Source organism: Ictidomys tridecemlineatus, chromosome 5 (genome assembly GCF_052094955.1).
Source record: "Ictidomys tridecemlineatus isolate mIctTri1 chromosome 5, mIctTri1.hap1, whole genome shotgun sequence".
NCBI lineage: Eukaryota > Metazoa > Chordata > Mammalia > Rodentia > Sciuridae > Ictidomys > Ictidomys tridecemlineatus.
Window position 1 is genome coordinate 60566023 of NC_135481.1, and position 26529 is coordinate 60592551.

Sequence of the window (26529 nt, forward strand, 5' to 3'; positions counted from 1 at the left end):
TGGTTGGGTTAAGGCTCTCATAACCCAATCATTTCTCCTCTAAACCTTCTTGCATTGTTCTCACACATGAGCTTTTGGGGATACCTCACATCCAAACCACAACAATATTAATCTCTTACTATGCCTAACTTGTAAACTTTTATCATAGATATATATGTTTGGGGGGGGAACAGTACTACCTATAGTTTCAGGCATCCACTGGGGGTCTTTGAATAGTCTTCTATGGGTAAAAGGGACTACTATATTTCTCCTATTATAACTAAGGTTATTCTTAGGCCTGGAGAAATTAGATAACTTATATAAGAGATGTTTTACTCCAATATTCTTTCTCTTAATTGCAAAATACTCTGAGGTTTATTTTTTTTCTTCTACACAAGGGGAGATAATTCTTGTAGCACAGCAATATGACGATTAAATGAAGGAAATATATAAATATATAAAATACTTCCCACAGTGCCTAATACATTATAGATTTTAGTAGACTGTGGTTAGACCTACATAAGGACAATTTGTAAGTAAATATAAATAGAAAACTTTGAGACCCTCAAGGACTGGCAGAGATAAGGGGAAACTGGCTAAGTGCTCAGTAGGAAGAATTTTAAGGTCTAGAACCTATGTCCCAGCTAGGTCAGCTGTCAAGATAGAGATATCCTAAAATTTCTTCTTGGAGATAACAAGGGAAACAGTAGGAGATTAACTCATCTCTATCTCCTGCTCATGTTTTTATCCTTTGCACTGCATATTTATCCCCAAAGAGCAAACCAAAGAACCTTGGACAAAATTTTTCTTGCCCATGTTCCAGATTTACCCATGGATTAGACTGTGTTATGTTAATTCCTTTACCTTGGAGTTTTTCTTGCTTGAATTATACCAATATTTTTTCAGCCAAAAAGGTGGAGGGAGGTATGACCATTATGTGAAGATTTTAAGAAGTTTTGTGTCAGTATTACTTAAAAGTAATTTATCACTAAACTAACTTTGGTGCAAAAATTAAAATGCATGGAATGGTGTGAATATGGGATAGCACTGATCATATGGTGAAATGTGGTACATCTCTGCTGGTCCTCAAGGGAACTTGTATCATTAACATTTGAATCAGATGTAAACAAAACTCCCCCTTGTGGTTCATTCCTCCATGCCATAGTTGAGACAGAACCCGCCTCCCCTGCCCACTAAAAAACAAAATAATTTTGTAACTATTAAAATAGAAAAATAAGTTACTAGAAAATACAAAGAACATAAGCATAATCTGTGTCTGAAATGAAGATTTTGATGCCTGTAATAATTAGCTTGTTCTCAAAGTCATAAATTCTGTTCTGTTTTCTGTCTTCAGATATCTGTATTCTATCCTCAGTCGACTAGCCCTATTTTCTGATACCTTGCTTGGGTTTGCATATCCCAAACCTTGATGTGGCTTCATACCAGAGCCTCAAATTTATTGCCTGGTAAATTTGAGGTATCTCCTGGTAGCTTCAGTCAAAAGTAAGACAACAAGATTATCAGTTTGGGGAACTTCTCTAAGAGATTAGGTTTCAGGGTGAAATCACTGAAAACCTAGGGCTTCTGCAAAATATTTTGGAGTCACCTATAATGGACCACAACTGAAATTTTCTAATTTGATTATCCTCATGTCTTTGGCCAAGAAAATAAAGTTTGCAGGATAGTCCAGTCCAAAAAAAGTCAAAGGTCAAATGTTTTCCTTGATATGTGGAAGGGGAGGGAATTTAAAAAAAACAAACAACAACAACAACAAAAAAAACAAGAGACAGAAAGGAAAAAAAGTAGAGAGTGAATTTCATCAAAATAGATTAAAAAATAGTAGAATAGATTAATGGGATTGAGGAAGAAGAAGAAGGGATGGAAAAAAAGAGCAGTGGCTGAATCTGACTGAACTTTCACATGTACATGCGTGGATGTGGCATGGTGGGTCCCACATCAGGGGTATCCACAGGACACTGATTAAAAATAAATATAAACTGTAAATAGATTGAAGAGAGATTTGGTGGATTGGAGGACGGAAGTACTGGGGTCTGAATCAGAGCAGGTTAAGTTCCATGCTTTTGTGATTATGTCAAGGTATATCCTGATGTTGTATCATAACTTAAAAGAATTTTGTACAAAAAAAAGTTTGTTGGATATTACTCAGGCAATGAAGAACTGGTTTGAATTTAAGGTTGTTTCCTGGACTTGTCTTCTTTTTGCGGTCCCCAGCCAAGAAAAAAACATATTTAAAAATCAAGTTTGCTTTTAATGAACTGTGAAAGTAGAGTGTCTTGTATGAAGACCCAACTGCATTTCATAAAAATTATTTATTTATGATTAACATGTATTAATTTCAAATACTAATGGGGTTTATGTGATATTTCAATTCCAGCCTCCCTTTGTCCATCCTGTCCCCACTTTCCCAGTCTCTCTCAATTGCTAGTCTATGTGTAATGTAAGTTGACTTTCCTTTTAACTTGCATGTATGAGAGAAAAATATGTGGCACCTATCTTTCTATATTTGTCTTATTTTACTTAATATAATATCTTCTAGTTCCATCCATTTTGCTACTAATGACATAATTTTTTTTGTGCCTGAATAGTATTTCATTGTGTATATATGCCATTTTTTATCTATTAATCCATTCATGAGTTCTTAGATTGATTCCACGTTTGTGTGTAGACATGTGGTGTGAGTGTGCACACGTTTTAATTTAATGTAAAGTCAAGCAGAACATGTTGAATTTCCTTGTTTCCTTCAACAGGGATTTTCTGATAGAGTAGTTATTTATCACTGTGTGCTATATCTTCAGAAATAATACTGCCATTTAAAGTTAAGGCTTGCAACAAGTTTTGTGACCACTCCTATTTGATAGGTAGGGAAAAAATTAATGACCATATTTGTGTATGATGAAATCTATGAAATATAAGGAACAAGGAGTGTGATGAGGGTGATGAGAAAGAGACTTATAAAACTGACAAAATATTTTAAATAAACTTTCAGCTGAGTCCTGTAGCACTCTAAAGATTTCTCTTATGTTTCCATGATCTACTCACAACTTCCTGTGGGTGTTGTATTAGTGGTGTATTCATTACTATAATGAAATACCTGAAATGGTTACGTTTATAAAAATGAGATTTATTTAACTTGCATTTTTAGGGCATTGTGTCTGTATTGGCACAATTTTAACCAAGAACCTTCCAACTGTAATCATATCTTGGCAGAGGTGTGCATGTGTGGAAGAGTTCACGTTGCCAAACGTAGTCAAAGATTGGTGTCACAAAATCTCTTTTGAGGGCACTCCCTCAAAGACCTAAAGACCTCCTTCTAATAACCCCCCCCCAAAATTTTCACTACACAGCAATGTCTGTTACCCTGGAGACCAAGGCTTTAATCATAATAGACCCTGGAGGGCACTCAGACCATACTGAAACCAAAGCCATAGCAGGTGGTAACTTTTCTTCAGAAACTATAAAGACTACTGTAGGCTATACAGTAGTCTAGAAGAGGCTTAGTTTTATAATCCAATAAAAAATTTAAATTTTAAACTCTTACTCAGTGTGTAAGGCTAATATGTAAAGGAGGCAGTATAAAATTTGTTTTGTATAAAAAGAAAATGTTTTGAAACTTAGGTGGGAATAACAAATATAAAATAGATAAAATATCACGTTTTAGAGTCTTGCCATGTTCCAAAATGGTGAAAATGAAAATAGCTAAGCCATAAAGTGTTCTGTGCCTAGTTAATGTTGACACAAACAGATGTCTAAAATGTTTCACAAATGACCCTGTTGTTCCAAAGTATGTTCAAAACTATTAACTTAGACTGAATACTCTGAACTACAGCTGAGATTTTTAATTTTCATTTTGTTATTATTAGCATTACTTTATTCAAATGGGGCAATTATCAAGTGTTCTCTGTGTAGTCATTCATAGCAAATTGTTTTCTGTTATAGTAAGACTGTACTGTGGACTGTCATTGTTTTGTTAGCATATAGTTAAGAACCAGGAATAAAAGAATACTAAGACTACGTCACATCCTCATAGATAAATGATAGTTGTCAAGGGTTGGTTTCCTTCTGATTGATCAAGCAATTCCTTTCTTTAGGGTCTCATACCGAACTAGATGTTGGATCATTTTTATGACTGGTCTTTAGGATTATGTATTACTCAACTAATGGATCCTTCCTCTTAGTAGCAGAATTACTAGTTGATGTTCTTCAGATATCAGGCAAAAGCTCTGATACAACTCTCTGAGAGCCATTGTCATTAAAAAGAAAGAAAGAAGGAAAGAAGGAAGGGAGAGAGGGAGGAAGGAAGGAGACATAGAAAGAAAGAAAAAAAGAAAAAGACATAGCAATTACCCCATGCATTACTAGTTTATATGTATTATCATTAATCCCTTTTTTAAAAGGTTATATTTGTATATTTTTGGTGATTTTTATTTTAGGATGAAGTAAATCTCAGATATGTAAAAATAACTTTTTCAGTACACAAAAGTTAATTAAGAGGTAGAGCCAAAATTGAGAAATAGGTCTGGCTCTCCAAGCTTTTCCCCCTGACTCAGACTTTCTAATTTTGAATATTTACATTGAAGAGCATCTATATTATTATACTCTGAACCTCTTTCATATTTGTTAGTGCTGTAGATACAAGTCTGATCTTTAAGATCACATTTTGTGGGTTTCAGTTCCTACTCTGGCACTTGTGAGTTTTGTGATTCGAACAAATTATTTCACTCTCAGTGCTTTAGGTTACTAATTTATAAGATAGTTGTGAGAATTAAATGATATAAAGTACTTAGAATAGGTGTCTGGCCCAAGTAAGAGGTTAATACCTGCTTCTTGGAACCTAAATTCTAATAGGGGATGGAAGATAAAGAAGTAAATGATATTGTATATTATAAGATGTTAGTTGTTTAGGAAAGAAGAAGGAGAGGGAAAGACAAATGTGATGCTGGATGTGATGTTTGATTATTTGCTTTTACTTTTCTTTATGGGGCATGTAGGTCTTCACTTTTATTTAATACAATGTAATTTAAAACTATCTATTTCAGCCCTGAAGTTTCTCTTATTAGTTTACTGGGGATTTTAGTTTATCCTTCAGGAAATCTAGGATGTTATAATAGAAATTATTGATGCTATGGAGTGGCAAAGTATCTTAATGATTTCATTAGTTTAGACCAGGGATTCATAAATAATGGTCAAGGGCCAACTCTGACTTATTGCCTGTTTTTGTTAGTAAAGTTTTTTTTTTTTTTTGAACAGCCACAGACATTCATTTATTGTCAGTACAACTTTTCTGCTGCAAAAGCAGCAGCAGATGCCCACAAAACCTAAAATACTTACTATCAAGAGTTTTAAAGAAAAAAGTTGCTAATCCTTGGCTCTTTAGACCATCGTTTAAGAGGTGTGTTGATATTTTCTTCTGATCTTTGTCTAACCATTCAGAGTACTTAAGTAGAAAGAAAAAACTTAAGAAGAGTTATGAAAAGAGAGCACAGAAAACAAATTTATATTAGACAAATACTAACACCAATCTCTTTTGTCTCCGATATGTTAACCTACCTATTTATTTTCTCTGATAATCTGCTTCTCCCAGATACTATAGTACTTTGACCTGGGAGGGAACCAATGCAATGGACTATCTTAGAAAAAAATAAAAAGGCTTTTGTTTCAACATTAAACATTTATTATAGAGTTGAATCTTGAATGGTAGAGACTAATATTTGAATTTCACAGCCTTGATAGAAAAAAAAAAGATGAGTACCAGGTTCATTGTGAGCCTAAGTCTTTATGAAGAATTTGACCCTCTTCTTATGGCTTTGTATAATCCAGTGATGAAGTACAAATAAGTTAGCACTCGAATGTCATTTGCTTTCACAGGTCTATAATGACAGATCTATACTACCTCAGTCAAACAGATGGAGCAGGTGATTGGCGGAAAAAAGAGGCTGAAGATCTGACAGAGCTGGTCCAGCGGAGAATAACCTATCTCCAGGTAAGAAGATTAGGTTAGGATATAAACTTAGTGAAAGAAAAAGAAGGAAAATCATAGTAAAGATAAGAGTAAGAATTATTGTTTTTAGTCTTCATAGTCCTTTGCTTTTTGAAATTAATTGCTCATTTATTTAGAAAGATATAGTTATACCTTGAGTAGAATACAAAGGAGGCTAAAACAAGATACTTTCCCCAAGAGGGGCTGGGCTACCTTTTATACACATACACAAAACTACAGTACAATTATGAACATGCTACATTTAATAGAAAAGAAATAGATAAAAATAATTATTGGAGTCTTAAAATGTTTACTGAAGGAGACTCAGTGATGGTTTTATAGAGATATATCATTTGAACTGAACTGTAAATTATAGGTAAAATTTGGACACAGAGAAATGAAGGAAAAGAACATACCTGCTGGAGAATACATTATGAACAGTATCTCATGGCCAAGAGAAGGCTGGGAATCCAAATGAGAATGAAGTGCTACAATTTGGAGCTTTAGATTTTGTGAAAAGGAGGGTTGGAAGATAAGATGGAAAGATGGGTTTTGGAGCTAGATTACAGAGGTTTATGGTGCATAAGAAGTAAGATATTATGTTTTTCAAAATAATATCTTTTTGAAAGATATTATTTATGTTTTACAAACATCATTATAACTATAGATAGGAAATAGTGGCAAATGCCTCTCTCAAATTAAATCTTATTTTTTTTTGGTATCCTGTTCTAGTTCTTACTAGTATGCCTATGTAGTCTTACATATTAGTAAGGAAATAATCTATTTACTTTTGATTTTTTTTTCTGCTTAATATACTATAAGTACTATAAGCATTTTTTTCTATTTTGTTGTCATTAATAGCTTTTGAAAGGTTTTTCCATGTAAGAGGGACATGATGAAAATGGTGTTTTATGTGATATTAATCTAAAAATAGTATTTTATATGAACTGTACTAGTATTTGAAACATTTGCAAGCACAGAGACCATTTAGGATAAGAGGACCATGGTGCCATTGAGAAGTATGAAAGTATATGACAGGTTGTTTTGAAGTGAATAGACAAAATTTGAGAGAATTTTGGGAAACAGAATTGACCAGGTCTTTTCAATAGGTGAAAGCACTGAAATAGATAGGAATAGGAGCATCATTGACTGATAAGGAATGGCAAGATAGGATAGTTTTCAGGGGGTAAAGAAGGAGCTGATAGAATTCTTCATAACTGAAAAATGCTTGAAATTGAAATGACTGTGAAACATACTGCACCCATCATTTTCTAATGCTGTTGATGGCCTGGTTTCTGGGTATAATCACCCTGTTATCCCTGGAAGATTAAAAACAAAATGGCTATCAGTGCATGCTTCTGTATATTTTAAGGTGCACATTTTCCTACATATAAGTAGCAAAAAAGTAAAAAATCAAGTGTTTAGAGATCATTAAAAAATGAACCTGATCTTGGCATGCCATCTTGGTCTCATAGTCCCAAGACCATTCATCAGAGGTATCTGCAGAGTAAGAAATACTTCACCTCCTGTTGGGAAGAGGTAATTATCTCCTATCAACTAGATCTTCACTCAGTGAATTCTGAGTAGCTGGTGGTACAGAAACATCATCTTTATTTAAAGCAGAAATAACAGTGGTTTCTGAGCTTCTTCCATTTCCATATAAGCAATAAATTTTCACCCTCAATATTTAAACTGTGATCAGGTCATACTTAGGTCAGTTCCCTACATTTTAACAAGTGCCTGCTATTTGCTTTAGTTATTTTTTTTCTTTTTTTCTCTCTTCTTTTAGGTGACCAAATCCTTTTACCAATAGTGCCAGTTTAATTGTCTATATGCTGATTTCTATTGTTCTATATTGGAGGACTTCACTTATAAATTATTCTAATGATTAAAAATTACATTACCTTTTAAAATCTTTTAAACTGTAGCAAAATTTAATATTTTACCTGGACTTTAGCTTAAATTATAAACATTGTTATTTATCATCCTTATTTTATTCTTTATTTCCATTAAAATAGAAAAAGTGATTTTAAAAAATTCAAGGAGATGGGAAACGTCTCAGAAAAAAATATACTTTGGAAATACGTTTTTCTGAATTATTTGTTGTAATGATAACTCTTTTTTCTCTAGACTAAAATTTCCTTGAAGTCAGGAATGATATTTTTAACATATTATTTGTTAGAGGTTGAAAGTAGCATTCACTCACTCTTCCTCTTCTCTGTGTAGAGGCAGAAAAGCATCCTTTTTTTTTTTTTTTGCTATTTGATCAAAATCAAATATATATATATGGATAGGAATGTTTTCTTTGACTGGAATTTTTATCCCCCGGTACATTTTTTAGATATAACATTTGTCAAATGGATTAATCAGCTTAATCAGAAGAGTTGATCACTTTCTATACATTAAAAATTATAGGAGGATCGTGAGTTCAAAGACAGCCTCAGCAAAAGTGAGGCACTAAGCAACTCAGTGAGACCCTGTCTGTAAATAAAATACAAAATAGGGCTAAAGGCAGAGTGTTCCTGAGTTCACTCTCCAGTACCCACCCCCAAAAAACAAATACATCTTTTTCTCATATAGGTTATGTGTCCCTTATCCAAAATTCTTGGGACCAGAATTGTTTATATTTTCTCAGGTTTTAGAATATTTTCATATACATAATGAATTATTTGGGGGATAAGACCCAAGTCTAAACATACAATTAATTTATGTTTCATATATATAAATTTTATACATAAACTCTGAAGGTAATTTTTTACAATATTTTTAGTGTGTCTGTGTTGTGACTAAGACCCAATATAGAATCAGATGTGGCATTTTCCCCTTGTGACATCAGTTGGTGCTCAAAAACTTTTGGATTTTGGAGAATTTCATATTTTAGATTTTTGGATTAGAGAAACTTACCTTGTACAGTTTTTTGTTTGTTTTTTTTTTGTTTTTTGTTTTTGTTTTATAGTACTGGGGATTGAACCCAGAGAATTCACACATGTTAGACAGGTGCTCTACCACTAAGCTACATCCCTGCCCCTTTTAATTTTATATTGAGACAGGTACTTGCTATCGTTGGCCTCAAACTTATGATCCTTCTGTCTCAGCTTCCCAGTAGACCTGGGATTACAGATGTGTTCTACCACATGTGAACTGTACAACTTTTCTTGGCATTTGTTTTAGTCAACTATTCTACTGCTGTAACTTAAAGACTCTACCAGAACAACTGTAGAGGAGGAAAGGTTTATTTGAAGACTCACAGTTACAGAGGTCTTAGTTCATAGAAGGGTGGCTCCATTCCTCAGGGCTCCAGGTGAGGTTGAACCTCATGGTAAGAGAGGGTGGCAGAGGAAAGCAGCTTATATCATGGTAATAAGGAAATAGAGAAACAGACCTCCACTTGCCAGATACAAATATATACCTGAAGGCCACGCCCTAATCCCACCTTCATCAGCCATACCCTACTACTTCAGTTACCACTCGTTACTTCCTATCAGGGGATTAATTCACTGGGTTAAGACTCTTGCATCTCAGTCATGTCTCCTCTGAACCTCCTTGTATTATCTCACTCATGAGCTTTTTTTTTTGAGGGGGTGGTATTAGGGATTGAACTCACAGACACTCAACTACTGAGCCAAACCCCCAACCCTATTTTTTTTTTTTTGGATTTTATTTAGACACAGGGTCTAATTGTTTAGTGCCTCTCCATTGCTGAGGCTGGCTTTCAATTCGAGAACCTGCTGGCTCAGCCTCCCCAGCTGCTGGGATTACAGGCGTGCACCACTGTGCCCAGCTCACATGTGAGCTTTTGAAGGATACTTCACATCCAAACCATAACAGTATTTAAATGTATTTATATTCCATTGTCATTAGTTTAAGTGAAGTATTACTGTAAAAAGTATAAGTAACTTAAATTCTGAAAGATTTCAGGAGGGCTTAGATATTAGGAAATAAAAGTCCTTTCTCCCACAGTGTGGGGATTGGACCCAGAGGCTCATACATGCCAGGCAAACACTGTAGCACTAAGCCACATCCCCAGTCCAGGAAAAAAGTTTTTAAAAGGAGAATATAGGAATCTGTAACTTGGAAACTGTATTACAAAATAAGCAGTTTATACAATTTATTAATGGAGATTTTTAGAAGGCTCACCTTGTTTGGCCCATTATCAGTTTGATTCAGTTGTGGGTTCATGTTACATTGAGTATAGTTTAACCACATGATTTTAATCAACTAAGCAACTCATTCAGAATTTATATTGAACCTTAAGTCAAAACTTTTCTCTAACTTTGCACCCCATTTCATAGCACTAAATATGTTTTAAAATGTAACTTTGCTGTTAAAATTATGGGTTATAGCCCAGGCACAGTGGTAATGCCAGTGACTCAGGAGGCTGAGGCAGGAAGATCACAAGTCTGAGGCCAGCCTCAGCAACTTAGTGAGACTCCATCTTAAAAAATGAAAGAGGGCTGGGGATGTAGCTCAGTGGTAAAGTGCTCCTGGGTTCAACTCAAGAACCCCAGACCCAAGAAAATTTATCTGTTCTCTTGAGCTCCCTAATCAATGCCTGGATCTATCATATAAATACTCTGCTCTAGTGTTTTTCTGTTAATTATGATAATATTATTACTATAAGAAATTTTTCATGTGATTGAGTTAATCTTGTCAACATGTATAGAGATCATTTGAAATGTGTCCTGTATATACAAAAGATCATAATAATTTGTATCTGAATAGGAAATAATAGGAAAAAGGGACATTAGAAGCAAATGTTTTAAATATTTTCATTATTTAAATACCTTATTATATTCTTGATAAATACTTCATGACTTATTTTCAGTGATTGGTTTGGAGACTACTGATTTAGGTAGTTGAAAATATTTTCAGTTTATTAGATTTTTACTAATACTAATAAAATTCATTATCACTTCTCACTAACAACATTTATTAAATATTTTTTGAGATACAAGACCTAGAACAAAGAAAACAATCTAGATTGAGCTTAACTCATAACAAGTTTCATTTTGAATTTTAAATGTTAAAAATTCATTTTGAATTTTCTTTCTACAGTCCTTAGAATTGAGTAAACCTCATTCTTTCTCAGAAAAATATTGTTTGACTTAAAGTTGTACAGCTCAGTTGTGACAAGAGAAGTTTGGTCTCAATTTTAGGCTTTCATTTATTTATCCTGTGTCTTAGTTTTACCTGAAAGATGCAATTTCATAAAAATGGCAGAAAAATAAAAAGGTCCTCTGAACAATTAGACTTTAGTGGAACAAAATTCATGATTATTGTAATTATACTGATTTTCTCTTTAGAGTTGGAGGCCCTATGACATGGTTGATGAATATTAAACTGAATAAAAGATTTCAGTGGATTAGACAAAGAGGAATGAAGAGAATGGAGGGGGGAAGGGAATAGGAAGAGAGTATAATGAATTGACATAACTTTCCTATGTTCATATATGAATGAATATACCACATGGAACTCCACAGCATACACAACCACAAGAATGACATCCTAACTAGAATAAGTTATACTCTATGTGTATAATACATCAAAATACACTGTACTCTCCATCATATATATGTAAAGAGGACAAATAGAGAGGTTTCAAGATGGCAGAATAGAGCAAGTCGCTTTCCTTCATGCTCTGTGACATAAAGCCAAGAAAGCAGATAGGCAGCTTCTCAGCAAGGTGAGTGAATGAATAAAGGGCAGTGGGGACTTTACTGGAATTTAATACCGGACACTCAAAGCAGATCAGGGACTCAAGAAGTTGGATATAATAAAATAAGGGAAAAAAATCTCCTGTGCCAAAGCTGCTGCTGCTCCAACGAGAGCAGTCCCTCCATGAGCAAATTGGAGATATAAGGGAATTAAAGGAACCCTCATTTTTAAGAGACCTGAGGCATATCTGGGTACATAGTTAAACTTATCTACAAAGTAAATAACAATGTAAGGAATGATAACAAAGAGAAAATATAGGAAGTGAAAGATCACTTCAATAAAGGGATAGAGATTCTGGAAAAACAATCAAGCAGAAATTCTCAAAATGAAGGAATCAATAAACCAAATTAAAAATTCAGTGGAGTGTTTTTCAAAACCTTTCGCCTTCAGTCTGTGGATGTCTTTTCCTAAGAGTTGAATCTCTTGAAGAGAGAGCTTACAGCACGAATCTCCAAGATGTATAAAGAATTTTAAAAACTTAACACCAAATAAACAAATAACTCAATCACTAAATGGGCCAAGGAACTGAACAGATACTTTATAGAAGAAGAAATACAATTGATCAACAAATATATGAAAAAAAGTTCAACATCTCTAACAATTAGAGAAATACAAATCAAAACTAATAATTGCCAGTCAGAATGGCAATTATCAAGAATACAAGCAATAATCAGTGTTGATGAGGATGTGAGGGAAAAGGTACACTCATACATTGCTGGTGGGACTGCATATTGCTGCAACCACTCTGGAAAGTTGTATGGAGATTCCTCAGAAGACTTGAAGTAGAACTATCATTTGACCCAGTTTTCCCACTCCTTGATTAATACCCAAAGGATTTAAAAATCAGCATACTACAGTGACACAGTCACACAAAATGTTTATAGCAGCTTGTTTCACAATAGCTAAACTATGGAACCATCCTAGGTATCCTTCAACAGATGGATGGATAAAGAAAATATGGTACATATACACAGTGGATATTACTCAGCCTTAAAGAAGAATGAAATTGTGACATATGCAGGTAAATAGGTGGAGCTGGAGAATATTATGCTAAACAAAATAAGCCAATCCCCAAAACCAAAGGCTGAAAGTTTTCTTAGATAAATGGGTGCTGATCTTTAATGGGTAGTGGTAGGGAAGAATGAAGGAATTTTAGATTGTGCAGAGGGGATGAGAGAGAGTGTGGAGAAGGGAAGGACAGTGGAATGAAACAGACATTATTACTCTAATACACGTATACACTACCAGTGTGACTCTGCACCATGTACAACCAGAGAAGTTGTGCTCCATCTGTGTACAATATGTCAAAAGGCATTCTACTGTCATGTACAAGTAATTGGAACAAATTTTAAAAAATTAAAAGGAAGACATGACCAGTAGACTAGTCCTCTTTGAAAGATAGAATTTCAGGCAATGAAAACAAAATATATAATCTTGAAAATAAAGTTGACCATGGTTAAAATGTGTTAAGAGACCAGTAACAGAACTTCCAAGAAATATGGGATAATAGGAAAAGACCAATTTTAAGATTTATTGGGATAGATGAAAACTCAGGGATACAAGCAAAGGAATGCACAATCTTTTCAAAGAAATCATATCAGAAAATTTCCCAAACTTTGAGAATGAAATGGAAAACCAAATCCAGGAGGCTTACAGGATCACAAATATACAAAATTTCAACAGATCCACACCAAGGCATGTTATTATGAAAATTCCTAACATACAGAATAAAGATTGAATTGTTATATCCACAAGACATAACAATCACAAATATTTATGTCTTAAACAATGAATCATCTACGTACATCAAACAAACACTTTCAAGAATCTAATAGATGACAGCTAAATAACACTGGATGACTTTAACACACCTCTCTTACCATTAGATAGATCCTCCAAACAAAAACTAAATAAAGAAGCTATAGAACTAAAAAGTACAATTAAGAATTTAGACTTAACACAATGTATAAAATATTTCATTCATCATCAGTGTCTGAATATACTTTCTTCTCAGTAGCACATGGCTCTATCTCTAAAATAGACCATATCTTAGGCCACAAAGTAACTCAGCAAATAATAGAATAATACCTTGCACCCATATCCTGTCAGCTCATAATGGAATGACATTAGAAATCAACAATAAAATAAAAAATAGAAGCTACTCTGACACCTGGAGACTAAATAATATGCTATTGAATGAGTAGTGCATACCATAAGAAATTAGGCATGAAATGAAATAACATTCAGAGGTAGATGAAAATAATGATAGAACATATCAAAATCTCTGGGACACTATGAACACAGTGCTATGAGGGAAGTTCATTGCACTGGGCTCATTCATCAAAGAATAGAAAGTCAACAAATAAATAATCTAACATTACATCTCAAACCCCTTCAAAAAGAAAAACAACAACAAAAGCATTGGAAAATAGGAAATAATTAAAATCAGAGCAGAAATCATTGAAATTGAAACAAAACAGTTCAAGAAGTCAAAAAACAAAAAGTTGGTTCTTTAAAAAATTAATAAAATTGATAAACCAAGCTAACAAAGAGAAATAAAGAAAAGTCAAACTTCTAAAATGCATGATGAAAAATGATATAACACAATGGATACTACTGAAATAAATGATGATCAGAAACTGTTCTGACAATTTATACTTCTATAAAATAGAAAATCTTGAAGATATCAACAATTATCTAGAAACATATGACCTATACACATTGAATCAGGAGGACATAGAAAATCTAAACAAATCAATTTTAAGCAATGAAATTGAAGACATCATCAAAAGCCTACCAATAAAGAAAAGCCTAGGATCAGATGGAGCGATCCTCAGTTGACTAACACCAATTCTCCTCAAATATTCCATGAAGTGGAAAATGAGAAAACCCATCCAAACTCATTCTGTGAAGCTAGTTGCCGCAGTCTGGCTGCAGCAAAATAACCGGGGGGTGACAAACAACTTGTGTACGTTGATACAGCAGGAATGGGAGCCGTTTATTGTAGGACAACAGCGGTATTTATACATTCCACACAGCTTATCTTAATTAGCATAAACTCGATACAGCAGAGAACCAATAAGGAATCTCCACACTTAATGGCTCATTGGCCTTACTTCACAAACCACTCCCTCTGGCATTTTGCCAGGCGCCATCCAGACTTGTTTACAGACTCTAACAGCTAGTATCAACCTGATACCAAAACCAGGCAAAGACATATAAAGAAAGAAAATTTTCTGTCAATATCCCTGATGAATATAGATGCAAAAATTCTTTTTTTAAATATTTTTTGAGAGAGAGAGAATTTTAAATTTATTTTTTAGTTTTCGGCGGACACAACATCTTTGTATGTGGTGCTGAGGTTGAACCAGGGCCGCACACATGGCAGGCGAGCGCGCTACGGCTTAAGCCACATCCCCAGCCCCTAGATGCAAAAATTCTTAAGAAAATTCTGGTAAATTACATACAAAAACATTAAAAAGATAGTGCATCATGATATGTGAGTTTCATCCCAGGGATGCATGGTTGGTTCAACGTATGGAAATCAGTAAACATAATTTATCACATCATTGGACTTCAAGATAAGAATTACATGATTATCTCAGTAGATACAGAAAAAAAACATTTGATGAAATACAGTATCCATTTATGTTCAAAACACTAGAAAAACCATGGATAGGAAGAACATACCTCAATATTGTAAAAGCTATATATGCTAAGCCCAAGGCCAGAATCATTCTGAATGGAGAAAAATTGAAGGCATTCCCTCTAAAAACTGAAACAACATATGGATGTGCTCTTTCACTACTTCTTTTACTCAATGTTGTCCTGGAAACTCTAGCTAGAGCAGTTAGATAGAAGAAAGAAATTAAAAGGATATAAATAGGAAAAGAAGAACTCAAAACTATTCCTATTTGAGGATGACATGATACTATATTGAGAAGACCCAAAAATTCCACCAGGAAACTTCTAGAACTTATAAATGAATTTAGCAAAGTAGCAGGACATAAGATTAACGCCCATAAATCAATTGTGTTCCTGTACATCAGTGATGAATCATCTAAAAGCAAAATTAGGAAAACTGTCCCATTCACAATAGCCTAAAAAAAAAAAAGTACATAAAATGTTTGGGAATTAACCTAACAAAAGAGGTTAAAGACCTTTACAATTAAAACTACAGAACTCTAAAGAAAGTAATTAAAGAAGACCCTAGTGGATGGGAAGTTATCCCATGTTCTTGGATAGGCAGAATTACTCTTGTCAAAATGGCCATATTACCAAAAGTACTATATAGATTTAATGCAATTCCTTTTAAGGTTCTGATGATATTCTTCATAGAAATAAAAAAAACAGTTATAAAATTTATTTGGAAAAATAAGAGACCCAGGATAGCCAAAGCAATCCTCAGAAAAGTGAAGCAGGAGACGTCACAATCCCAGACCTTAAATTAGATAACAGAGCTGTAGTAACAAAAATGGCATGGTATTGGCCCCCAAACAGACATGAAAACCAGTGGTACAGAATAGAAGACATGGAAACAAACCCATATAAATACAGCTAACTGATACTAGACAATGATGCCATAAACATACATTGGAGAAAAGATGGCCTCTTCCTCAAATTGTGCTGGGAAAACTGGAACTCCATATGTAACAAAATGAAATTAGACTACTCTTTCTCACCTTGCACAAAACTCAAAGTGGATAAAGGCCCTTGGAACTAGACCAGAGATCCTGTGGCTACTAGAAGAAAATGTAGACCCAACTTTCCATCATGTCAACTGAGGAACCAAGTTCCTCAGCAAGACTCCTAAAGCACAAGAAGTAAAATTAAGAATCAATAAATGGGGTGGTATCAAACACTTCCTCATAGCAAAGGAAAAATATCAAGAACATCAAGAGAGAGCCTACAGAATGGGAGAAAATCTTTGTCACTTGCACTCAGAGAATTAATCTGCAGGATATATAAAGAACTCAAAAAACTTAACACCAAAAAAAACCATTGTGTGGTTTATATACACAATGGGATATTACTCAGCCATCAAGAAGTATGACTTTATGATAATTGCAAGTAAATGGATGAATGTGGAGACTATCTTGGCTATCCTGGGTCAAAATGAATTTCATGATTTTTTTTTATTTCTATGAAGAATGTCATCAGAACCTTAATAGGAATTGCATTAAATCTATATTGTACTTTTGGTAATACGGCCATTTTGACAAGTGTTATAAACCAGTCCCCAAGAGCCAAAGGTCAAGAGTTCTTTCTGACATGTGGATGCTTATGCACAACAAGGAGACTGGGGAGCCCGGGCAGTAATAGAAGTTCAGCAGATTAGACAAAGAGGGGTTAAGTGATGGGAGGGGGCAAAGAAATAGGAAAGATGGTGGAATGAATCTGACATAACTTTCCTATGTACATATATGAATACACCACAGTGAAACTCAAACATTGTACATGCATACAAGACTGGGATCCTAATTTTAAAAACATGCTCTATGTTTGTTATACATATTTCAAAATAGATGATACTGTCATGTATAACTAAAAAGCACAAATAAAAATTGAAAAAAAAACAAGAATGAAATATAGAATGTTATCACTGTGAAAACTGGTATGTGATAGTACTCTGATTCTATGGTGAACTCAGTACGTTGCCTGGCATATTCACAAATGTTCCATAAATATTTGAATGAATAAGTTAAAAGCCAAGGCCCAAATTGTCTCTAGAAAGGAATTTAAAACAAGAAAAATAGATTTAGATGTTTAACAGAATAAAATTTTTACTGATGACTTTGGGGCTATTGTGAATAAACTTTTGTGAAGATTCTTGTACAAGTGTTTGTGTGGGCATATGCTTTCATTTCTCTTGAGTAAATACCTAGAGTGGAATGGCTGAGTCATATAACAATGTATGTTTAACTTTTTGAGAAATTGTTAAACTGTCTTCACAAGTGGGTATCTCAGGGCTGGGGTTGTGGTAGAGCGCTCACCTAGTGTGTGTGAGGCACTGGGCTCGATCCTCAGCACCACATAAAAAATAAAAAAACAAAATAAAAGGTACTGTATCCATCTATGACTAAAAAAGAAATTCTTTTTTAAAAAAAAGTATGTATCCCATTTACATTCAACCAGTAGTATATGAAACTTCCAGTTCCTCCACATCCTCAGTAACACTTGGGATGGTTGGTCTTTTTTATTTTAGCCATTTTAGTATAATAATGTGCTGTTGTGGGTTTCATCTGCATTTCCTTCTGACCGTTGTAGAATATCTTTTCTATACTTATTTACTGTCTACATATCTTCTTTGATGGTGTGTTCTTTTGTCCTATTTTTGTGCTGTTTTGTTTGTTTGTGGTGCTAGAGATTGAATCCAGGGACTCATGTGTGGTAGGAAAGTGCTCTGGTATGGGCTATGTTTCTATTTCTAGCCTTTTGCTTGTTTTTAATCTGGATATTTGCTTTCTTATTGTTGAGTTATTGATGTTCTTTATATATTCTAGATATGAGTCCTTTGTCTGATGTATATTTTGGAAAATGTTTCTTCCATTCTGTAACTGGCCTATTTGTTATTTTAAAGTATCTTTTGAATAGCAGAAATTTTTAAACTGATGAAGTCCAGCTTTACCGCTTTTTAAAATTAGAATTTGGTCCTTTTTGTGTCATGAAATTTTTGCCAAATCTAAGGTGACTAGATTTTTTTTCTGTTTTCTTCTAAGAGTTTTATAATTTAATTCTTACATTTAGGTAATCCATTTGGGGTTATGATAAGAACTAAAGCTTAGGTTCATTTTCTTACTTATTGCTATACAGTTTGTCTAGAACTATTTGTTCAAAGGTTATCCTTTTCCTATTGCCTTAGTACTTTTGTCAAAAACAGTTGATTATATACATGTGTCTGTCCTTTTGCCAGTACTACCACACTGTCTTGGTTACTATAGCTTTGCATTAAGTGTTAAAATTGGGTAGTATATTTTTTCCAACTTTATTCTTCACTTACAAAATTTTATTTATTGTAAATCCTTTTTATTTTCATATCAACTATCCTGTTGTAAGTATATAAAATATAATTGATATTTATATTCTGCTCTTATATCCTATAGCTTATTAATTCTAGTAGTTTAAGATGGATTTTTTTTTTTTTTTTGGTACAAGGGATTGAATCTAGGGTTGTTTACCACTGAGCCACATCCCCAGCTTCTTTTTTTTATCTTTTGAGACAGGGTCTTACTGAGTTGCTTAGAGTCTTACTAATTTGCTGAGGTAGGCTTTGAACTTGCAGTTCTCCTGCCTCAGCCTCTCCACCTGCTGGAGTTATAGGTACCTGGCAGTTCTGTAAGATTTTTCTACATATGTTATCATATCATCTGCAAATAGAGCCTTCTTCATTTCTAACCTTGATGTCATTTTTGAGACCCAGGGTAGCCAAAGCAATCTTCAGAAAAGTAAAGTAGGAGACATCACAATCCCAGACCTTAAACTAGATAACAGAGCTGTAGTAACAAATAAATAAATTGTTCCAGGCATTTTTATATGAATATATAGCTAATTCATAGAAAAAAATGAAGTGTAACTTTTAAATAGGTAAATGAGTACAATGAAATATGAAGTTTCTGCAAGTTCCACTTCCTAAAATGATTTCTTTTCCATTGTCATTGTAAGTGATTATCATTTCTAGAAACACAAAAATTTACAGAAATTAGTTAGGGAATGTAAACTTTTTGTTTTTCATGAATCAGCAAAACTGAAAGAAGGAGATTGGTAATGTGGAAGTATTACAAATAGTGCGTTTGAAAAATAGTTATCTTTGTCAATCATAGCATGAGAGGTGATTTTCTTCGGGTTACAAAAAGTAGAGTTTATAATGTAGAATTATATGCTAAATAGATTACAATACACACACACACACACACACACACACACACACACACATACACATACATACAAAATACTGCTTCCTGATCATGTCCTAAGCCACTTTCCTCCACCACACTCTTCTACCATGATGTTCTGCCTCTCCTCAAGCCTCAGGGAATGGAGCCAGCCTTCTGTAGACTAAGACCTCTGAAATAGTGAGCCATAAAATAAACTTTCCTCCTCTAAAATTGTTTTGGTTTGGTCTTTTAGTCACAGCAGTGAAAATATAAGTGGATCAAGTAAAATTCTTTTATGTCTCACATACATTTAGCCTGAAATCATTTTATCAATATTTTTGTGTACCTCCATTTTGACTACAGCCCATCACATGGGATCAGGATCATGTGTGGAAATTTTTACCTCTGGTATTATGTTGATACTCAAAAATGTTTTGGATTTTGAAGCAGTTTGAATTTTAGATTTTCAGATTAAGGATGTTCAACCTATAGTATGAATAGAAAGTAATGTAAGCATTAGAAAACAGCCTTAGATTTACTGAGGAATTAAATCTATGTGGCTTATTAAAAAGCATAAAGGTCTCAGAAATTGTGTCATAGAAACTATGAAACAGACAAGACATAGATGTTTTCTTTAGGAAGCCTTTAAATTTCTTTCTTCCCCCCCCCCTTTTTCTTTGTGGTACTGGGGATTGAACCCCAGGGCCTTGTGCATGCAAGGCAAGCACTTTTTTAACTGAGCTTTATCCCCAGCCCAGGAAGCCTAAATTTCTGCCTACCTTGTTTAATGTTGCTTTTCTTATTTACAGCCCTAGGGTTTATTTGTTTATTTGTTAGTTTTTATTTTATTTTTTAATTTTTTTTTGCAGCCCTGGGGATCAAACCCAGGGCCTCCCACATGCCAATCTGCTTTTATAGATTTTATGGTCTAGACCTTAGGTCAGCAAACTACTGACCTTAGGCCAAATCCAGTTCAAATATTTTATAAATAAAGTTTTATTGGAATTCAGCCATTTATTGTTTCTATTTGTTAATATATTCTCTCTGATTACTTTCAGGTAATAGTTGACAAAGTCAAATAATTTCAACAGAGAATATATAATTTGCAAACCAAAAATATTTATCTTCAGATTTTCTCTTTCTTTCTTTCTTCCTTTTTTTTTTTTTTTTAGTGGGAATTGAACCCAGGGGTACTTAATCACTGAGTCACATTCCCAACCCCACCTCCTTTTTCTTTTTTCTTTTTTTTCTTAGTATTTTATTTCTATAAAAGGGTTTCACTGAGTTTCAAAGGCTGGCTTTGAACTTGCAATCCTCCTGCCTTAGCCTCCTGAGCCACTGGGATTACAGGCATGCACCACTGTGCCTGGCTATCTTCTAATTCTTTATAGAAAAATGTTTGCTAACCCCAGCCTATACCGTGATGGAGATAATTTCTTGTATATTTTTGCCTTCTGTTTTTCTTTTGTTCTTCTTCCTGTTACCTTCTGTTCTTTAGCTGTATATTAACTTTTATCAGTGTTTGATGTGTCATCTCTCTTGGTATGTGGCTTTGTTTGCCTGCTGCTGAGTTTCCCAGCCCAAATAATTATTTTTGTCCACTTGTAAGGCTAAGGATTTTTAATGCTTAGATCAATGGGACTAGAAATGAAGTATACTCCTTGCTTTGTCACAGAGTAGCCACCACTTGTTCACTTTAGGTCCTTACTAAAAAGCACAATGATTGTAGGATATCAAAAGAAATATGTTAATGATGGTAAAGTTTTCAAATGCAGTGATGTATACTTAAATATTGGGATCAAATCCTGATTTATTCTGAATAATGATAGGTTCTGTAAAAGGAGTTTTGAAGCGAGTGAGTTAATTAAATCAGTTTTCATTATAAGTCATCTTTGTTTCTTATATGCTAGAAGTGAGGAGGGCCTAACGATTAATAACAATGTTATTTTATTCTATAGTAATATTCTAATGTACATCTGGGCTGTTATTGTTATGGTTTCACAATTGCCAGAAAGATTAAGATACTATATATATCTTAATCTTTCTGGCAATTGTGAAACCATAACAAAGGAAGCACATATATCTTTTAAAATAGAAAAGTAGCAAGTCTCTGACTGTAACTGGATAAGGACATTATTTTTACCATTGCTCGTTACTGTTTTCTCTCAATTATTTCCGTGACTTTCCCCTCTCTTTTCATGAGCATAAGAACATTTTGTCGTGAAACAAAGTACATTACCTATAAAATTTGACACTTATGCATGCACATGCATACACCATCATTTCTTCCAGAGATGAAGTATATCAATGGCTATCTAGAATTGTTGGGAGAATTCTTGTTAACATTCTGCCACTAAAAGAACTCTGAGTTTTGGGTGTTCCTTTTGTTCAAGTCTACTTTCGATTTGTGGGGTTTTGTTTTTGTTTTTGTTTTTTAATTTTTTTTATTTTGATTTTGGTCTGAATCCTCTTCCCCTGGAAAGGTAGAGTGGCATCTTTAAGATGCAAGTAATACAGAAATAAAGAGAGGGGTTACCGTGGTATTTATTCATGTTAAAGGGTTGATTGTGTTTAAAGTGCTGGGAATAGGATGATGCTGTGTGTTTGGGTTTGCAACCTAAAGACCTGGTGTGCTGTCCTTTCTACTTTATCATGGATAATTGAGGAAATAATGCTGAGCACTAAGAGAAAGCTTTTACATACAAAGAGTTTATCCTATATTTGAATCCTATATCCCAGAGGCTTTGAGTAATTAAAGTGTTCATTACTAGAATTCATGTTGAAAAAAAATTGGTTTGTCATTTTTTTAAATGCCACTGAAAACAGAGAGTCATTAGTTTGCTAATGAATGAGTAGCATTATAGTTGTGAATTAACTGTAAATTAAATGTGTAAGAATATATTTATTTAAATCACAGTTCCAGGCTTCTGTTTCAGGATAAAATGTATTAAATTCATTTTACCCTATTCTTTCTACTATTATAACATTCACACACACACACACACACACACACACACACACACACACACACACACAAAATCTAACCCAGTGCTTTGCACGTGCTAGGTGAGTGCTCTACTGCTGCACACGTGCAAAGCACTGGGTTAGATCCTCAGCACCATATAAAAATAAATAAATAAATTTTATATATATTTACTAGGAGAAAATGTAGGGCTTTAGGACCACAGAATGGACAATGATATTGGGGATAAGACCCAAAAGCACAGGAAATAAAAAGTCGATATCAGAGGAAACACTCTATGGAGACAACCTAGAGAATCAGAGAAAATATTGCAATGTGTACATCTGACAAGGGATATAAATACAGAGTACATATCGAATTCCAAAACAAAAACAAAAAATAATCCTGTTATATATGGGCAATAGACATAAATAGACATTTCTCAAAAGAAGACATACAGATGGGCAACACATGCATAAAAATGTATCTTATCATCAGGGAAATAAATTTAAATCAAAGCAGCAATGAGATTATCATCTCACCCCACTAAGAATGGCTAGTATAAAAAAGACAAAAAGATTAAAAGCACTAGGGAGGTTATGGAGAAAAAAAGAATCCTTGCACACTGGTGGGAATGTAAATTAGTTTATCCATTATGGAAAACAGTATGGGGTTCCTCAGAAAATTAAAAATGAAACTACCATATGATCTAGCAAACACATTATTGGGTATATATCCAAAGGAAATGAAGTCCAAAAGAATAGATAAATATTTGAGAAAATAAATACTTTTAACCTGATTTAAACATTATGCAATGTATGCATGTATTGAACATTACATGTTACTCCATTAATATGTAAAAGTTTTATGTTTTTGTATATCAGTTAAAAAAAATAGACATCTTCATCCCTATGTTTATTGACCAACACTCCACAGTAGGCAAGAAAGTGGAAACAACCTAAGTGTACATCAGCTGATGAATAAAGAAATGTAGTATATATACACAGTAGTATGCTCTTCAGCCATTAAAAAAAATGGAATCCTTTCCAACATGGTTGGAACTGGAGATCATTGTTAATTAAAGAAGCCAGGCAGTAAAGGACAAATACTGCATGTTATGCTTTAGATATGAAGTGTCCTCCAAAGCACATATGTGAGATAATGCAAGAAGGTTCAGAGGTGAATGGATTAGATGACGAGAGTCATAATCCAATCAGTGGATTAATACTCTGATAGGGATTAACTGGGTGGCATCTGTAGAAAGGTATGATGTGGCTATAGGAGGTAGGTCACTGACCCTAATGAGTGGAGTTCTCCTTTGCTTCCTGGTGGCAGTGTCCTGAGCTGCTTTTCTCTTTCACACCCTTCCACCAGGATTTTCTGCCTCATGTCAGGCCCAGAGCAGTGAAGTTGGCCCTCTGTTGTACTAAGACTTCTGAAACTATGTTCCCCAAATAAACTTTTCCTCCTCTAAAATTGATCTTGTCAGATCTGTGGGTCATAGCAACATAAAAGCCTACTAAAATACTGCATGATCTAATGTGGAATCTAAAAATTAATTTCTTAGAAGTTGAGGATAGTATGGTGGTTGTCAGAGGTAGGGGCCTGAGATGGAGGGTAGTTTAACCAACAAGTACTAAGTTATCATTAAAGTAGAAGGCTCTAGAGTACTATTGCACAATGCAGTGACTATAGATAACCATTACATATTGTACCATCAGAAAGCTAGAATAAAGAATTTCTAAAGTTTTCTTCAAAAGAATGGATAAATGTTTGAGAAAATAAATACTTTTAACCTAATTTAAACATTATGCAATGTATGCATGTATTGAACATTACATGGTACCACATTAACATGTACAATTTTTATATTTTTGTATATCAGTTAAAAGTTTTTTAAAAGTAACATCAAAGCAAGTGGTAAAAAGCAAATCTTTAACTCAAAATGAGTAGTAAATCTGACACACGAATAAAAACATGTAAACTAAAACATTTATAGGAAAACACTGGAATAAGATAAATCTTTGTGACTAGGGCTCAAAGTTCTTAAACATGATACAAAAAGAATAATCCATTTAAAAACAAACAACTTTTGATCTACAAACAACCCTATTAAAGTGAATGTAAAGACAAGCCATAAACTGGGAGAAGAATTCTTACAAATCACACATCAAAGATCTTGTATCCAGCACACACCAAGAACTCTATAATTTCAATAGTATGAAATAATTCAATTAGAAAATAGCAAAAAGTTTTGAACAGACAACTTTAGACAGAGAAATATGACAAATTAAGTATACAAAAATGCTTAAAATTGTTTGCTTTTAGAGATATGCAACTACAGGCCTGAAATGCAACTACACACCTATCAGAATGGCTAAAATAAAAAGAATTAAGAATGTGGACCAACCAACACTCTTATACATTGTGAGAATTTAATTAGTATAGCCATTCTGGGAAATAGTTTGGCAGTTTCCTATACCATATGATCCAGCAATTACATTCCTGTACATTTATCCTAGGGAAATCTATACTCAGATTCACACAGAAACCTATATACTCATATGTATAGCAACCTAATTTGTAATAACCCAAATCTGAAAACAACCATAAAATATCCTTCCAGGGATAAATAAACTACGGTACAATCAGTATAGTAGACTATTACTCAATTAATTTAACATGTTTTCATTATTGTTCTTGATTTGATTTTAAAGTCAATACGTAGACACAAGCTGTATGTATCCATGCCACCCAGAATATACTACTGATATACACTGCTTGAATGGATCTCAAAGCATAATGATGGGTGATAAAAAGGCAATTTCAAGAGGTTAAATATGGATTCCTTTTATAACACTTTCAAAATGACTATAGCAATAGAAAACAGATCAGTGATTTCCAGGGATTATTGAGGTTTGGGGAAGGATGTGACTCTCAAGAGGTAGCATAAGAGAGTTTGTTTTGATGGAACAGTTTGTAGTCTTGATTGTGGTAGTGATTACATGAGTCTAAACATGTTAGATATAAGTGCATGTTAGTTCTGTCTATTCAAGAACATGGGAGATCTCTTCATCTTCTAAGGTTTTCTTCAATTTCATTCTTTAATGTTTTGTAGTTTTCATTGTACAGGTCTTTCACCTCTTTTGTAGATTTATTCCTAAGTATTTTTTTAAGACTATTGCAAATGGCAAATTTTTTCTGTTTCTTTCAGTTGATTCATCATGAGTGTATAGGAACATAATTAATTTTTGTGGGTGCTAACTTTGTATCCTGCTACTTTGCTGAATTTATTCTAGAAGTTTCCTCATAGAGTATTTTTTTGGGGGAGGGGGGTTCTAAATATAGAATCATGTCATTGGCAAATAGGAATAGTTGGAGCTCTTTTTTCCTATTTATATCTCTTTATTTTTTTTCTTTTTCCTAATTGCTCTGGCTAAAGATTCAAGGAATCTGTTGAATAGAAGTGGTGAAAGAGGGCATTCTTGTCTTGTTCCAGTTTTTAGAGGGATTGCTTTCAAATTTTCTCCACTTAGAATGATGTTGGCCTTGGGATTAATGTGTGTAACTTTTACAATGTTGAGGTATGTTTCTGCTATCCCTGGTTTATCTAGTGTTTTGAACACGAATGAATGTTGTCTTTTATCAAATGCTTTTTTCTGCATCTGTTGAGATAATCATGTGATTCTTGTCTTGAAGTTTATTGATGTGATGAATTATATTTATTGGTTTCTGTATGTTGAACCAACCTTGCATCCCTAGGATGAAACCCACTTGATCACGGTACACTCTTTTAAATATGTTTTTGAATGTGATTTGCTGGTATTTTTTAATCTATGTTCATCAGGGATATTGGTCTAAAATTTTCTTTCTTTGATGTGTCTTTTTCTGGTTTTGGTATCAGGATGATACTAGCTTCATGGAATGAGTTTGGAAGGGTTCCCTCCTTTTCTGTTTAATGGGATAATTTGAGGAGTGTTGGTGTAAATTCTTCTTTGAAG

The 26529-nt window shown here is 33.8% G+C and overlaps 1 protein-coding gene across 6 annotated transcripts in view; it reads left to right on the top strand.

The window, feature by feature from the left end:
- The window catches only part of Fut8 (fucosyltransferase 8), a 337229-nt gene that overhangs the window by 231592 nt on the left and 79108 nt on the right, over nt 1-26529 (top strand). For all 6 annotated transcript variants that reach the window (XM_040276268.2, XM_078050077.1, XM_040276269.2 and 3 more), the window contains one exon: nt 5866-5980. In XM_040276268.2, the coding sequence (XP_040132202.1) occupies nt 5866-5980 (115 nt within the window). The remainder of the gene's footprint in view (nt 1-5865; nt 5981-26529) is intronic.